Source organism: Sphaeramia orbicularis, chromosome 19 (genome assembly GCF_902148855.1).
Source record: "Sphaeramia orbicularis chromosome 19, fSphaOr1.1, whole genome shotgun sequence".
Taxonomy (NCBI): Eukaryota; Metazoa; Chordata; class Actinopteri; order Kurtiformes; family Apogonidae; genus Sphaeramia; species Sphaeramia orbicularis.
Window position 1 is genome coordinate 9,598,294 of NC_043975.1, and position 18,377 is coordinate 9,616,670.

At 37.0% G+C, this 18,377-nt stretch overlaps 1 protein-coding gene across 1 annotated transcript in view; it reads left to right on the plus strand.

Moving 5' to 3' along the window:
• LOC115439314 (uncharacterized) overlaps positions 1 to 14,936 on the plus strand; it is a 33,443-nt gene extending 18,507 nt beyond the window's left edge. The window contains exon 7 of the mRNA XM_030163141.1: positions 14,443 to 14,936. Within this exon, the coding sequence (XP_030019001.1) occupies positions 14,443 to 14,610 (168 nt within the window). The 3' untranslated portion in view covers positions 14,611 to 14,936. The remainder of the gene's footprint in view (positions 1 to 14,442) is intronic.
• Positions 14,937 to 18,377: the final 3,441 nt, after the last annotated feature.

The window sequence follows — 18,377 nt, forward strand, 5'->3', positions numbered from 1 at the left end:
CGCTATATTTACTGTAAACTTCCACATCTGTTTTTTTGTAAAACGGCAGGTCACAGAGACAACTCTCTGACCAATCAGTGGTCTGCAGTGTTTATACATCACGTTTAATACCTGTTCCCCAGTCTTGGAACCTCAGCGGAGGTGATACCAAAAAACTAGTACCGGGTACCAGATTCCAGGTCCTTTTCGTGATGAAAACGCAAAAAGGCCGTGTCGAGTCGAGTCAAGCTGGCACCACGTAGTGGAAACACGGCATAGCATTGCATTATTAACGTTTGTGTTAACATTATGGTCATTTTCACAGGCTTGAGCAAAATATTGGTGAAAGTTATTGTTTAGTTACATTTCTCTAACCCATTCCTCTACTCTATCGCGTCTCCACTGTCAAGCCTCAGTAAAGCTGGACAGGAAGTGGAGACTCCAATGTTCGTTTTTCCAAATGATTCCAAATGATGGTTTCCAGAGGCATTTTCATTCATTCATTCCTTTTTTCTTAACCATGCTGCGCACTGTTACGTCCGATTTGGGTCCACATTGAGTGTGGTCCGAGTACGCGCAAAATATCTGTGGAGTGTCTGCCCCTAGTGGCCTGACTTATCAGTGCATTGGAAAGTTTTTGGACATTCGGATGGACAGGCAGACGGACGACCAACTGATAACACCCTGAGGCCAGTGTGACCGAGGGTAAAAATGACTAAACCCCACATAAAAAGATGCGTCTTCCTCAAAATTTGACATTTTCAGGATGCAGTTGCAGCCCAGAGCTTGTTATTTTTCACATAGTGAGGTGGTCTTTTATAATGCAAATATGCAGATAGTGGAAGGAAAATACCAATCCTCCCACTGTGAGATGGAAATATTCATCCTTATTCTAGAACCTGACAGTAGAAGTCTCAGCTCCCACTAGGAAATACACTGACTATAGACAAGTATCTCACAAATGCAGAATTACACTATCCATGAAATGGTTTGTCTGAAAAATAATACATGTCATTATTTCCAGGCTCCATGTAGGTTTTTAATACAGGCTTTTTCCTCATCATGCCCCTGTTACGTCATTATGTGTGATTTAGTGTCTGACGTCAGGCTTTTCTTTGGTCACTGCTTCATAGAAGAGACTTAACTGCGATTAAATTAACAGAGGCTATTTGTTTTGGCGATCCAGGATATTACTGTGATCCCAAAGTAAAGGCTGGAAGATATGATCAATAGAGGTTCATGAATAATAAAGAGGCAGAGTGGAGCCGAGACACTTAATTACAGTTTCAAAAGCCATTCTCCTTAATTGAGGAGAATAAAGGTGGTGAAGTGGACTGAACAGCAACATTAGAAATAGTCTGATTTTTTTTTCTTCTTTTTTTTTAATGCGGTGTGAACTTGATCATAAATTCTCACTGCAAAATAGTGATGTTAGACATTTATCAAGGGTTATTTTTGCATTTGTGTGTGTTTGACATTTAATACCATTGTTTATTTTGTAGCTCTGGTCATTTCCTCCGACCACCTGTGCGCGGAATATCGTTCTTTTAATGTAAAGGCTAATGTGCTGCATATCCAGACAGTGTGTGCAGCAGATACAGTTTATAATTGACAGCCCTGCCATCTGTTACAGTTATGCGAAATTATGGATAAACTAGTTAACAGACACTTTGGCCCATTGTCTGTTGTTTTGATAATCACCCTTAATAACGGACGGCATCAATATGGTCTTTAAACCTGATTTGGGAGTTAATGGAGTCAGATGGGGGCAGTCAGCGTGTGCTCTGGGGGTAATACTGTTAGAGATGTTCGTAAAGAGCAAATTAAATCAGTCATAGATTGTGCCCTCTCAAGTCAGCCAGACAACCAGACCCAGTGAGGAGAATAAGGAGGGGGATTCATATTTTAAACTCTTGCAGAAAATGCACTTATGTGGATGGAAATAAAGTCAGAGCCGGGTGAATGGATGTAAATGGTTATTGCCGAGAGTCTAATGGCTTCCTGTTAGCTGAGGTAGGTTGGTTGGAAGCACAGACGGACTCTATTGTATGTAACATTGCAGAACTGAACCAGGTTTTTTTTTCCCCCCTCTCGTGGCCACGGCTTACAACAAACATAGGCTGAGTTAGTTCCTTCATTAAGTTTTAGTATTTTGCAGGATGTACTGAAATTAACCTTTAAGCAATTCTATTACATAAGACTGAACGGCTGGTGCTTTTCCTGTGATGGAATAAATATAAAGTACGTTTACTGAACTTAACTAGTTTGCTTGAGTTGAGTGTTGTGTGATAAGATGATATATATCCTCTGATGACAGAAAAAAAGTCTATGGGGTTTGAAGAAATTAACAAATTGAATGGTTTTGTTGATATTTAACCAGATTCCTACTTGTTGCTGAGGTTGAAATCACCAGAAGACCCAAGTAACGTCTGTGACAAGTAAAAGACTGACCCCTCGATGAACCTCTATTCAGTCAGATTTACAAATGCAAACCCATCTTTGTTTTACTAATCAGACTTTCTGGTGGTATTTCTGGTCATTTGCGTTTTTCCACATGGTATGGATGAAGGAAGAACATTAACTTAATGGCAACACAAACAAAAATGGAGGAAGGGGGAATGTGACACAGACCAGGAGGAGAATTTGGACCGGACTTTGATGGTGATTCTGTAGACAAATCCACACAACAGATAAAAATAGTTCAATGTTACAGACCATCATTTTTTGACGATTTTTACATGTGTATTTAATTTGCACCTGTAGTTGAAGGAAATCTTATTTTACATTAAAATTCACATTTTATATTGATATTGATGATCATATTACTTCAACTACTTATTCGATGAATTCACAGAAAACATGCTGTATTGTGATTTATATCATTATCTTCATATTTAGTTACCTGTATCAGGATGTGAGATCTTGGTCATAATTGTAAATTCATATTTGAGCATTTGTTTTTAAGCTGTTTACCTGGGAAATATTCCAAAAGCTTTATAACACCTTGTTGTTTTAGCCCATATGGACCCAAACGGCCACCGGTGATGTTTAATGTTTAATGTTTAAAAGGATCCCCGTTAGCTGCCACCAAAGTGACAAGGTAATCTTCCTGGGGTCCACACAGAAGGACAACACAAAACACAGAACATAACACATGATATGCATGACAATCACTCTTCACATTATTAACAATGCAAATGTAAAAACAACAAGAAAAGCACTCAGAGAGTGCAGACCTCTGCCAAGACAGATCTGCCCCCCCCGGATCACCACCAAAATTTAATCATTTCTTCCTTGTGCCAGTATCAACATTTCCTGAAAATTTCATGAAAATCCATCCATAACTTTTTGAGGTTTCTTGCTAACAACAAACAAACACACAAATAAACACGCACGCAAACACACAAAACAAAGTGATCACAATACCTCCTGGCAGAGGTAATAACCATTATTAACGTCATTAAAAACCTAAAACATCAGAAAAATATGGGATTAGTTATTACATTTATGAGTTGCATCCATCAAAAAAATAACATACACTCCCCTCCATACAGGACAGGCTCAGATGTTTAAGTAGTGCCTTCTCAGGTCATACTTGAAAGATGATGTACCATTCAATTTACATATGTTCAGGGGGCAATTATTCCAATGATTGATGGCATGATAAATAACTGCCTTCTTTAAAGCATTTGATTTTGGATGTGGCAACATAATCTGGCCATCACCAGCTGACCTAGTAAAATAAGAATGAATTTGACTGCATCTGACAATTTGTTTGTAAAGGAAAACAGGTTAAGTGGAAAAGATAGTTCCTGAAAAATTTAACTGGGTTGAACACAAGCCTATTCTCTACTGTTAACCATGAGGGTTGACGGTGCATCCTGACGGTGCTTGTTCTTATGGGACAATGTAAAGCTAACCTGGCAGCTTTGTTCTGTGCTATTTACAATTTCTTCAGTTTGCCTTTAGATGCAGAGGACCAAACAGGTGCACAGTAATCCAGGTGACATACATGTAAATAATTGGTGTAAAATGCAGTTTGTCATCTTTTTATGGTCATCAGATATGACCCATTGGCTCTGTAGTGAACATGGAAACACTGTCATCTTCTACAACATTGATTCACCAGTAAAACCCATGGAGTTTGATCAATGACAGTGGATGAGCATGGTTGTTTTTACCTTCAGTTGTTAATATCTTTGCTGAAAACGTAACTTTTTCTTCATTTTTCTCTGTTTTGGTACAATTTACTTTGAATTTACTCTGAGTTTTCATGAAAATCTATATGATCTGTGAATGAAATATGGGGAAATACATTATTTACCCCAAAAAGTGCTAAATACAAAGGATTATATTTTTTAAAAAAAAGATTGGTGATAAATCAGTTAAGAAAGGTAGGAAGAGAAAAATTCATTGGAGAACTGCCACAAAAGTAGCACTGGGTCTTTATGGATTAAAAGTCACTTGAAAAACACATGCATCACAGACGAGATTCTGCAGCCAGCAAATGCTTAACTAAAAACAATAAAAAATTTTCCACAATAGGTGCTGATTATTTGTACTTTTAGCTAATGCGTTAATGGGATAATCTTAACAGCACTAGACTTAAATTAACAATTTGAAATATTCTTGTTCTTAGCAGCATGTAGCTAATTTATTCCAGTGATGAGCCAAACCACACAGTGTTTACCTAATTGGCTTGTTGTCTCCAGGCAAAATGACAGCAAACCACTTTTGGCCCAATTTTATCGCATTTGGCTCATCAACAAAGATGTTTGGTGTGTTACTCAGTGTTTCTCCTCATGTGTGTCTGGTGAGACACGGCGTGGAACAAAGAGCCAGTCGTCTGAAGCCGGTGTGGCGTTACGCTCATTCAGAGTTCACCTGAAACACTGCACCCACCGCTCCAGGTAACGGCTCCTGCTGACTGATACGCCGCTGGGATTCTTTGACTTTATCGGAGGAAAGATCTGAACTTTGTGAATGGCAATACACGCAGGTGGTGACACGTCCCTGCCCAATTACACAGTTCCTCACATTATTCATCACGTTACTCAGATCTTTTACTGAATTAAAAGTAACAATGGGACAGTGTACAAATAATACCCCGTTTCAGGAAAGGCACATTTTTCTGAAGTAAAAGTGATCAGGTATTTGGCAGATTCGGCTTTTTCAGAAGAATATGCAATAGACTATGGTTGTAGTTACTGATACGAAGTTGTAGCTGCAGCATTTAGCCGAGCATTTAATACATACAGTCATGGAAAAAATTATTAGACCATCAACAGTCATCAAAAACAATCAAGTACTAACTCCTGTGTGTATCATGTGACTAAAACAGATAGAAAAGAAAACATGGAATGTCTAAAAGTACTGTTATCAGTACAGTGTCATTGATATTGATGTAAGAACTGAAGTGATTTTGGTTATTATCAAGAAAACATGGAAAATGGATAGATATCAGCTCTGAAATGAAACTCTTATGAGCTATTTTTGTTGTTGGTATCATATTTGTCCACACAAATGTACCTTTAGTTGTACCAGGCATTAAAATGAACAAGAAATTGAAGAAAACTAGGGTGGTCTAATGATTTTTTCCGCGACTGTAATATGACACTGTATGAGTAGCCATTTCATTTCTTGGCTCAATGTTTAAATTATTTCCATGCAAAAAAAAAAAAAACACTACATGCAGGCTGCAGTTTCTTTATGATGAGGATTTGTCATAAATAATGATAGCAATCTGGTAACTGGTTGAATGAACAATAATTTTGTTGCATCACTTTCAATCACTGTCACAATCATAATAAATCCTGACAAATTTTCTATCTTCGAGAAATTGTATTAAAAATTATGGCTTAGTAAATCCCTGTTATGCAACCTCCAATGGTTCAGCTGATAAAATCTAGATTAAATTCAATGAAATGTAAATTTAGTAAGTAAACAGTAAAATTCTGCAACAAATTTGCTGTGAATGGAGATCTACAATTTTTCGGAAATGATCTGCTTCAGATTTAAAATGTTTGACAAGATGAACTAGAAAACAAATGACAGAAGTGCTGGTCGGCTTAAGATATATGAGAATGTGTTATTACATGTAGACTTAAGTTTATGTGCATTTATTTAATACAGGTTGAAATCTTACACTAGAAGGAATGTGTAAAGTGAATGTGCAGACAGTGTTTTAGTTCACAGACAAACATGATACATACATAAAATATGATTATAATAACCTAAAAATAATGACAACCACAAATTTTTCTTTGTAAATGTAAACATTTTCATGTAATTTACTGTATTTACACAAAAACAAACTATAATTTCCCAAAAAAAACATAATAACCGGAAATGTCTTAAAAGAAGTCTGTGCAATTGTACCAATATTCTTTGTGGATCCGCTGTGATCTGTAAGTTGTAATGCACATGTGGAAATGATCAACTGAAGCAGAATATTGTTGAAATTGCACCTATTTTTCTTAAGAAATTTCAGTTAGTTTCTGTAATTCACATTGTTATAAAGGATAGCTTGTAGATGTCAACATTTTCATAATGTGATTTTTTTTTACCTTTTTCACTGTAAAACATAGAGGAAAGTTTGGAATTGACATTATTTATATATTATGTTCGTGTTTTACTGGTCCGGCCCACTGCAGATCAAACCTGCCTGAATGTGGCCCCTGAACTTGAATGATTTTGACAGCTCTGCTTTAGAGTAAAAACCCATTCAGTCATTAATTCATAGAACTTCACATTTTTTTAATCTTAAACTAGACACAACTTGCTCTTTACTACATTTGGGTCAGAAAAATTAAATCTAACATTCCTTCACTTTTATTCTTTTAGTCAGTCTCTCTGTGTAATCATCCATTTTGACATTTATTTTTATCCTGAAACATATGCTTAAACTCACTAATGAACAAATGCACTCCCTTCACTGAAAAACTAAGCACTAATTGCAGTTGGAACATGAAGTTTCCTCTTAGATTAAACAGAATTTCCATCTTGTGGAGACTTTCAGGCTTTGTTTATAGCTTGAGCTGAATTCAAATCTACCAAATCTATGGATTTTCAGAAAAAGCCTGAGGTTATTGGTTCACTATGAGTGGTTTTGTCTCCATTTTTTAGGACTCATTACACACTTTTGACTATAATTATACATATTCATTCAATAATACAGTTCTGTTAATTTCACTGCAAATTATGAAAAGCTCTTAGATAATTATAGTGTTAAAAATGCAATATTCACTCATGAAATGTAGTGAAGTAGAGAGTAAACCTCTATTAGCCAACATTTTTGCATACATATTCAACAACTGTTTAATGTTTAAGTGTAATTAAACAGTAAATGATGTGGTTTCACTGCAGAGTTCAGAGGTTTCTCATAGTTGTAAAAGGCGTATTTGGGATATCCGACCTAAACTGTGCCATAAACATCCCTACAGGTAGAAGATAAGGAAACCAGCTCTGTTCTGTGAAGCTTGATTGCTATCAGCTATTTGTAAAGAGATGTTTCTTGTTTTGGTTGGAGAATGAGCTGTCGTCTTGAGTTTAAGAGGGTAAAAGGTGAACGGAGAACCAGAGGCAGGATTTATGGCTATTAGCAGACGGTAAATAAGAAGGAGTTTGTCTCGTTGAAATGTGAGCAGTGATGTCATTCATACGTCTCCCCCGACACCGAAAGTGAGAGGCGGATCAGGGGTAGACACCGTTAGGTGAGCTCTCAGCCCTTTGTGTGACACCCAGCCTTAGCCTCAAGGGTCCCATCCTCACCGTGAAGTGTTATATATACACGCTTTCAGGCCTGTCTGTGCCTGAAATAACTGTGATTCCCATTCCCTCATGGACAATACGCACGCAAAAGTGAGAAGTTCCTCCACATAAATGCTCTATATCTGCTTACCCGAGCTTCAGTATCTATATGCAAGACAGATTAAGTACTAATGTCTGTGCTGCACTTTGTTCTTCTACTATAAAAGTCTTCATCTTTACCTTTAGATGCTCGTCTCAAGTGGCTTTGAGTTAAACATGCAGTGACAGTTCCTGTTCTTGACACTTCATCTGTACAGAACAACACCTGGCGGGCAGGTAGTCTAGACCACACAGTACTCCCCCCTTTGAGATCGTGCCAACGACGCCAGCTTCCTTCCTCCCCGAATGCCATAATGAGATTAAAGTCGCAATAAAGGGACCGTCGTAACGCACCCCGGTGTTGTACAGTGGGTGTTCTGTGAGTGAAGGGGGTTAAAATATCAACGCTATTCACTTTTGAGAAGATGGTGGTTTTGGTTTTTCCAGATGGTGACAGTGGTAGTTCAGGTATTTACTGACAATGCCAACATTTCTGAACAAAAAAATGTATCTTAGAACATCATTTCTAAATGTAGGTATATCAACATTAGGAGTCAACTATTTCATGCTTTTCTATTACGTCTGTCAGAAATGATAAGCAGAAGTAGGTGTTTAATAGTAAGCATTGTATGATTAGGTTTAGACGCCAAGATTTTAGCAAATGCCTGTGTTATTACTTAGTGCACAGTTTGCTGGAATTTTACAAAATGTTTGAATGAGTTGAAAATTATATTATTATCTCCAGGTGTAATTAAATAGGTTTAATATAGAAGTAGAAATGAGAAACACTGGCATCACTTAAGAATTTCTATTTTCTACAACTTTTTATTAATACTCCATTACATCTCAAAGACAAATATTGTACTTTTGATGCCACTAAGTGTTGCTAAAAGACTGGAAACTGACTGAATTGATCTCATCAGGCTGTCTCTTGGCCAGGACTCCCTTGAAAAAGAGGTTCTTAATCTCAATGGGATCTTTTTTCCTGGTTAAAAAAAGGATGAATAAAAAATAAATAAGAAGTTTGTGGGACAGCTTTAGTCACTTTTCAGACCACAATTAGAGGCCACACGTCTCCAAATGCATTGATTTTTAATGTATATTTTCACAGTTTGGCTTTATTATCCTTCCTGGAAATTGTCTTTGCATCTGACGAGGACCATTTTATCGCACAGTGACCCTTTCTTTCTCATACTTTGAGTACATTTTGCCAATAATATATTCACATAGGATGTTTGTACACAGCTTAATGGTGTAAAATACAGTGTGTTTAGGTCCTTTATGAATGTAGAAGAGCAAAGTGTTAATATTCATTGGAAAAGTTTGGATGTATTCCAGAAAAAACCTGGCTGCCATGAGCCAATTAGTCATTTATTACCTACAGTTGCAGAAAAAAATTATTAGACCACCCCTTGTTTTCTTCAATTTCTTGTTCATTTTAATGCCTGGTACAACTAAAGGTACATTTGTTTGGACAAATATAATGATAACAACAAAAATAGCTCATAAGAGTTTAATTTCAGAGCTGATATCTATCCATTTTCCATGGTTTTCTTGATAATAACCAAAATCATTTGAGTTCTTACATCAACATCTATGGCATTGTACTGACAAAAACAGTGCTTTTAGGCATTCCACGTTTTCTTTTCTGTCTATTTTAGTTTAATGTTACACACAGGAGTTAGTACTTGATTGCATAACCATTGTTTTTGATGAGTTTTGATGGTCTAATAATTTTTTCCATGACTATATTCACATTGGGTGTTTGTACACAGCTTAATGGTGTAAAATACAGTGTGTTTAGATCCTTTATGTATGTAGAAGAGCAAAGTGTTAATATTCATTGAAAAGGTTTGGATGTATTTCAGAAAAAACCTGGCTGCCATGAGCTAATCAGTCATTTATTACCTATTCCTGTGTATGTATTCTGTTGTAATGTACTTCTATATCTATCAAAATTTCTTACATGTCAACAGGTTAAGAGGTTTTGGAAGGGTAGAAGTATTTTTTAGCACATTTCATTCACCAGGGCGTAATAAAGAAACAGTAAAGGTCAAAGATTTTGCAAAAATTCAAATGATAAGAAATACAAAAAGGTAAAATACTTACAACACATACTGCAGGTGCTGCTTCTTATATAATTTCACCCCATTTGAAGCATGTATTTCTGAGTTTTTCTGTCATTTAAATGAGATTCACCTCTGCAGCATCAACTTTGGCTCATTAAAGGAGTTAATTGCTGATTTCTATGACTGTTACATTTGGGTGTGATTTGTTAGAATAATTCCCCCTCGCGTGTATTTGTGTTGGTTTGTATGCCGCTCTGCCACCAGCTGTCATGAAGCTACTTTTTCATGCATCCCAAATTAATAGACACTCACTCTCTCTGAAGTGTCTGACGCTATTGTAACGCGAGCCATGTGGCATTCGGCCAAGGCTGCAATATAAGACAAATTGTTTAGTTTTTTTTCTCTCTCTCTCTCTTTCTGCCCGTTTTAATGCACAGTAATAAGTAAGTAAATGGTGGAAAGATGTCTGAAATCTCCCTGGCCTTTGTTGCAGATAATTAGGTTAGCAACAAGAGCGTGCAGGTGTTGAGGGTGTGCTGTGCGCTCGCGCTGTGTTATCGACTTGCTCATATTCGTAGGCTGTCAGGGGTGTCGCACTTCCCATCAGCCCCAGAGCTCACCAACCTCTTCACTATTAAAATGATCACTTTCAATAGCAGACAAAGGAAAGAGGGAACATATCTAGTGCAGGGTATTTTCCCCACCTCTAATGCTTATCTGCCTTTTGATGTCGGCGTAATAAAAGGCCTATTGGGCTTCCACAATGACCTGCAAAATGGACAAGGGCCGATATACTGGGCTCTGACTGTCGCTACCATTAACTAAAAGGCCCAGACATTATGGAGAGCCGGGGATGAAAGAACAGGGGGAAAAAAAATAATAATTGAAAAATTGCCTAATGCTAAAGTGAAAGAAAATGGAACTGTGAAAAGGCACTGTAATATTCTGTTATCCCGTGTAAATGCAGCCAAACAAGAGATGCAGCGAGGCATTCTTTTTGAAATGGATGTGGTTCAATTACCTGCATGTCTAAATCTAGTTAAGGCTTCCATTGTCAGGCTCAAACATAACAGGCAGTTTTGATGTAGTGTTAAAGCGTATTATGCCCTACAACCTACATAAAATCAAGAGCGGTATGACTCCATTCAAGATGTAGAGGGGAATTAAAAAGCTCACAGTAAAAACAAGGTTAATTTATTCTGCCACTCGCTGCAGTTTGCATCTCTGTTCCGCCAGACACACATATTTTAGCAGGAAAATGTTACAGTTTTATGTGTTTTTCAGGGCTGTCCACAACCTGACTAATTGATGCTTTCATAAATGCGATATCCTGAAATAAAGGAACCTATTTCTGTGAAAATTTGGGTAAAAGGAAGTCATATGAAGGTTAGGTTGGTTGCAAAATTTGAGGACAGATTCTTTAGACATGTTGACATCTGTGATTATATTCCACTGTACATTCTGTGCTATACAGTGAAAAATATTACATAACTTGTTGAGTGTGAGCAGGTGATGTAAAGATAGTGAACTGTTTTACTTTAAAAAAAAAAAAAACAAAAACAACTTATTAAAAAATCTCATCCAGTAAGAGTTAATGTGGTACTTTGTCATATTTTAATCATTTGCTTCCAGTACTCTTTGCATCCTGGCTGGATCTGAAACTGGTTTGTGTGGGTTGTTTAGCCTGATTCCATGTTTTCAATACATGATAAAGAGGCAACTTTTCGTGGACTCACAAAGCTGCTAAGGATTCAGATTTTATTTAGGTTTATTTTAGGTTTATTTACTCCACTTCAGTTCATTTTGACTGAATATCAGACATGCTGCCTGGATGGAGGAGATGGTCATTTTCTGCTGTGTAGTTCAAGTTAATCAGACTTCTACTCTTTTAACAGGAACAGTTAGATAGTAGGGTAATTTTGATTTACTTTCCTACAAACAACTACCAAAACCACCAATGAATCAACCCTTTGTATGCATAGACTGTATCACTCACTGAATAAAGTGTAAATAAACCAAACTGCAATAAACCGTATCCCTATCCAACCCGTGGCATGATCAGCATGTGCACAGCTGTAAATTGTATGTAGCTTTTTTATCTTATAGCTTTATTGGTTCCATACATCTGTATTATAGTATCATCAAACGAAAACTCAGATGCTTACTTTGACATTCAATGAAAATAACAGTTTACGTGTATTAAAAAAGTGTGCAAACTCAGTGCACATGCAAAAAAATGTATAAACCGATTTACTAACAGTGCGCACGAAGGGTTGCATCTTTCAAAGCTGCAAAACAGCGCGTCTGCATCCAGTTAGTACATTTGCCACGATGAATGTGCAATATGGGGTGTTTACATGCAATAGTGCGTGTGCTGGGAGGAGAAAATGAAAAATAAATGAATGAATGAGTCATGCAATACCTTCTGTGACAAAACTCCTCCAACGTTACATTTCATCTGCATCATTCAGTGCACTGTTCCCATTAATGCTGGCGTATCCCAGAGAATTTTTTACAGCATATTGTCTCCAGTAGCACATGCAAAATCCTCTTTTAAACAGGGTGCTCTCTAAGACTTGTCACTTGTTGTAATTTGCACAAGCAATCTTTGTAAATCACCCGCAATCCGCGCTTCAACCCCACACGCAAAATTCTAGATTGCACACACAGATTAGTACATGCAGGTTGGGACTTTTGTAGATCTGGCCCAATGTGTCTTCTAATCTTCATGTCCTGCATCAGCTGATAGTTTACATTATAGTTCCATTAGGGTAGCTCTGTTTTTAGACAGAAAACCACCACAATAAAACCAGCATAACATGCCCGCACTTGAAACCCCTTGGCCTTCAGTCCACGCCATAGTTTTTGAACATACAGACAGACAGACGACGAACTGATGACAGTACCCTGCAGCGAGGGCCAAGGGTAACAAATCACCTCATTTGTGTTGTCAATATCTGCACTAAAGAGCTGTTTGGAATCCAACTAACAAGGTCAGAACTGTCACAGTTTAGTCTGAACCATAGATCAACAAACAGCAACTTAGCAAAGATAACATCCCATAATAATTTTGTACCTTCATAAGCCTCATAATCAAACTCACTTATGTAAAGGAAATGCTGCCATTTCAGTATCAAACTCCATTCTTTCAATTACATGTTAGCGAAATAGTCTGAGTGATTAAATTCATTCATACAGTATAGTTTAGAGGTTTTATTATGAAAGGTATGAATGAGAAGGAAGTGGTGGATCTGCAATATACAGCAGTCATCTGATATTGTTTTTATTGTAAGACATACAAAATCTACTTGGAAGCAACAAATTACAGTGATTTGTTGTTCAATTTCCTTCCAAAACCACAGCCTCAGCCTGCTCCTATAACAGACTGATGTGAATGTGGTACTTGGGTGTAGGATTTGAGGTTACACCTGATCCCAGAGGGGTTGGATGATGTGGATTTCGGAGCTCTTTGCGTGCCCACCATCTCTTTCTGAAGCTGGATTTGTGTCATGTTGTAATGGGAAAGAGGACAAATGCACCGTTGGCGTCAAGAGTTACACTTATTTGCAGTTGTGTCCGGCTTATGGTTAAATTTCTAGAGCAGAGGACTCAAACATCCGGCCCACCAAAGGGTCCAGCCTGGCCCATGGGATGAATTTGCGAAATGCAAAAATTACACTGAAGATATTAATCATTTTAATTCAGGTTCCACATCCAGACCAATTTAATCTCAAGTGGGTCGGATCAGTAAAATACAATCATAACAACCTATAAATACTCACAACTCCAATTTTTTCTCCTTGTAAATGTAAAGATTTTCACGTCATTTTACTGTATATACACTAAAACAAACTATCATTTCACGAAAACTTGAATAACCTGAACAAGTATGAACATTTTGAAATGTCTGAAGTGCAACTTTACTAATATCCTGCCTGTTCTGAAATGTTTTGGGTATTTGTAGATCCACTGTGATGTCTAAGTTGTATTTTACATGTATAAATGATAAACTGAGACATAATATTGTTAAAATTGCACTTAGTTTTCTTAAGAAATTTCAGTTTGTTCATGCTATTTCCATTTTTTTAAAGGTTAGTTGGTAGAGGTAAATATTTTCATTGCATAATTTTACTTTTTTCCCACTAAAACACAAAGGAAAGTTTGGAGTTGACATTTTTTCTATTTTATTATGTTATTATTTCATTGGTCCGGCCCACTTCAGATCAAATTTGGCTTAATGTGGCCCCTGAACTAAAACGAGTTTGACACCCCTGCTCTAGAGTAACATGTATGTATGTTCACCATGGTTAGCACAAATCTAGAAAGACAAAGCAACAGCTGGTTCATGTGGAGGTCAAAGGTGAAAGTCATGAGTGTCTGCTTAGCTCGACCCAGAGGTCAAAAGGTCTGATTCAGGGTCGTGACCCCGAGGAAAGCCACCAACATCCAATGAACAGCACTTTAGTTAATAACATGTAAATCCAGCTAATGTCTGAATACGTCTTTATCTTAACATTCGTGATCTTTTTTCTTTCCTCTTCTGTAGGTAACAGTTAAAATGTACAAACGTGGAGCTCAGGGCTGGCTCGGTAAGTCCCTGAGCGCCACCTCCACCATCCCATCCAACACCTGTGTGATCTTCAGGATCAGCGGCGAGGAGGCAGATGCTAAAATCCCAGCAGACACCATTCACAGCATCACGCTCAGCATTTGAGAACCGCAGCTGAGGAAAGGGTCAGTTCACTCAAATGACCATGAACAACCCATACACACCGATGAAAGAAAGAAATAGACACCTTATGTCATGATCATATCATTAGCCTCATAGCATAATTACCCAAGTCATACACTATATGGACAAAAGTATTGGGACATATTGAATTCAGGTGTTTTTCTAACAGGGGTCTCGGATATAAAATAATGACAAGTGTTGCAGTATAGTTCTCTATTGTGATAAATATCATACTGATTATTAATATTATTGATGTTTTTATCTCAAATCAGCATGAACAGGAGATCTTACTGCTGATGTGTCCCAATATTTTTGTCCATATTGTATATAAACATCAACATTTCCCCAAAGTTTAATGGGAGATTTTTCTTCCTAAGTGAGATGTAAAGAAAGTAAATGGTTAGTTGTGGTAGAAAATTAGAGTCAGAGAATGAAGAATATTTTAGAAATTTAGAGGAACTTTTAAAATCATGGTTTTGGATTTAAAAAAAAAAAATTTAAAAAAAAAAATGTTGAGAGAAATTAAATTAAAAAAAATCATCTCAGGCATTTTGGAAGCAAAGATCATTTAAATAAAACTAACCAATGTAATAATATTTATCCCAATTAGTGTTGTCAAGCAGTTAAAATTTTCAATTAGATTAATCATTGGATTGTGGATTAATTTCTATTAATCACGATTAAATATTCATGTTTAATCATTATTAATCGCATTTCATTTTGCATAGCAAATAGACTCAAGAAAGAAGGGAATATACTGTATTTGCACTTAACATGTTTATTAAACACCTTCAACAGTTTCAACAGAACAACTTGAAACATCTGTTCCGTCTTGGTTTTTTATGTACTCATATTTCCATCCAGAGGGCCAACGTGTTGTTTAGCGTCTTCCATCTTTATGAGTTGGTTCTGCTGCCTGTCACTACCGGATCAACTGAACATTCACACATGCACAACAGTAACTCGACTTGGACAAACTGACTCAAATGCATTGGCAGAGATGTTCAGTGTCATTCTGTGCTGCAGATGGGTTAATCGTGTTAAAATTTTTAATCAGATTAATTATGAGGATGGATTAATCCCCGTTAACATGTTAACTTTGACAGCTCTCATCCTAATATAAAACTATATTATGAAATTTGTTATTGTTTTAACCCGTTACAAAAGAAACATTTGAATTCAAAGTGTCCCAATAGTTTTGTCCATATGGTGTATGACTTTTAGGGAAATTATGCTATGAGGATAACGATATGTAAGATTTTTCAGTAGATTCTGTGTCATGTGACCAACTGATGCCTCACTCCCTATCTTTTGTTATACGTATATTAGCATTTTTATGGGAAAAAGTGACTGTATCTGATAATAACTGATATTTTCTCATATTCTTGAAAGGTGTCTATTCTTTTTTCTTTTTGACAACTTTAAACCCACCACATCCAGATATAATAAAAATGATGATTTTAGCACATATATCTAAACCTATCTACATAAATATTAAGAAAATCTGATGTTTATTATTATATATTTGGGTGAATTAACTCTTATATGAGGCAAACAAATGATTTTATCTGGCTTAAAAACCAAAAATATGAGTAATGAGAGCATATGTTAAATGTTTCTTTGTTACCACGAGTGCCTTTTACTATGAAGTGTTTGTTTTCTTACATTGTACTAAACAGTTACTGAATGTTTTTCTTTAAAAAAAAAAAAAAAGATAAGAAAAATGCTAATTTTCTGAATCTCCAGTGACGTTCAATACTCACATTATGCAAATGGAAATGGTTCAGACAATTAGCCTGATTAACTTTCTCTTGTTGTGAGTTTCTAGGGCTGGCCCACACTTTACACTAGCCATTAATTAATCATTACATCGGCCTGTGGTGTCACGTCAGTTCAGGTTTCAAGTGTGTAAAGCGCTAATTGTGACGGTTAAGAACTGGGGATCCATCACGTATCGAGGGTTTAATGGACGCTGATTTACGGCCTGTTTTGACGACGTAACTGTAAGGTGCTTTATTAATATGAAGAGGAGATCGTACAAACCCAACCACCGGCACCGTTCAGAACCACGTCCGAGTCACTTTCCATCAGTTACCGGGCTTATACTGCTGCGCTAACAGCTACCAATTATATTTACTGAGCCTGGTAGCAGCCAAAATGAAGTTATTTCCATCAAGATAGCAGTGCCTTTAGCTAATGCAATAGAAGAAGCTCTCTGTTTTGATGGTATCCCTCTACCTGAAAACATCATTACACTGTACTCAAGCCCCTCACTTTCTCAAATGTCCGTTTACTGTTTTACCTGAAGGATAGATCACGGGTAGGGGCACAAACAGACGCACATTTTTATGGTTTTTAAAGTCCTTTTTATGGTCACTAGTGCTTGAAGCTCTCGGTTTGCACATGAAATATTGTCATCTTATTGTAAACTCTAGTGCAAAATCTGCCCTCAGGATCTAGATTTTCTGCGATATTTAAGCGTCAGGTTCTCTGCGAGGGAAAAGCAGAGGGTGCATGCAGGTTTTACTCACATTACACGTCTGTATGGGTTTTTTTTTCAAAGCACTTTCACAAACAGAATTGTTACCGTAGTCGTCAGCTGACTCAGTTCATCTGTGTATTTATAGTGTTTTCAGGTGTTTTTAAGTTTACATGTATTTTTATTATCACCTGGTGTCAATAAAAGGATGTGATGATTGATTGATTATTATCTCTTAATGTGTTTTTTTTGGGGGGGGGGGTTTGCAAAGAAAATTTTGAAAAACTGAGGTTGAACTCTGATAAATAGAGTAATAAAAAGTAAAATATTCACCACTGAGATTTAGCAGGAGAGAAGTATAAAATGGCCTAAAATAGATATTCACAAGTGCAGAGTAAATGTGAGTGATTCCTAATTGTCTTCACCCTTAAATCACTTTGTTTCTAGGAATTTATCACCATTTATGACAACATTATCCTTTGGAATTTGCTTTTCAGCAAAGATATTGATAACTGAGGGTAAAAACAAGTGTCTCCATCCACTGTCATTGATCCAACTCTCAAGGGTTTTACTGGTTAATCAATGCTGTAGAAGATGACGGCGTTTCCACGGTAACTACAGAGCCTCTGAACATCCAAACGGGTCATATCTGATGACCATGAAAAGACAAACTGTATTCTACACCAATTATTTACATGCATTGATAGGATTAATGAACAAACTGTTATTAAACAGTTTAGATCAGTAGATAACTTGGTTTCAGGTGGATGTTTGGGTCTTTATGGGTTCAGGCTTTTACTGTAAGTATATATTTGATGTGATAAAACCATGAATGATTTCCTTCAGATTAAACCCAAGAAAGGAAAGACTTAAATGGACTCTTCAATTGACCGCAGCAGTACAGGATGATGAGATGTTCTATCCATCCTCTGTATCCTTTGTATGAGCACATCTTCATAATGCAAAGGATGTATAATCTCATTTGGCCACGAGGTTCCATCAAAGCCTCATCGGATCTGTGGAGGGCGTCCATCATCGGCTCACTCTGCTCTTTGAAAGCACGCAGCACGTCTCCACTAAGGTAAAGGCCTGCAGATTAGGAATGGATGACCGGCCACGGGGACAAAGGGAACTCTGTTGGGCAGCGTGGCGGCGACTGGGAGGGGAAGCTGAGCGGAAATGGACATGGAGATCAGACCAGAACATAGTGTGACAAGGTAACAAGGTAAACTGATCCCGGGCTGCAATTCCTCTGGAAACTGAATCAATG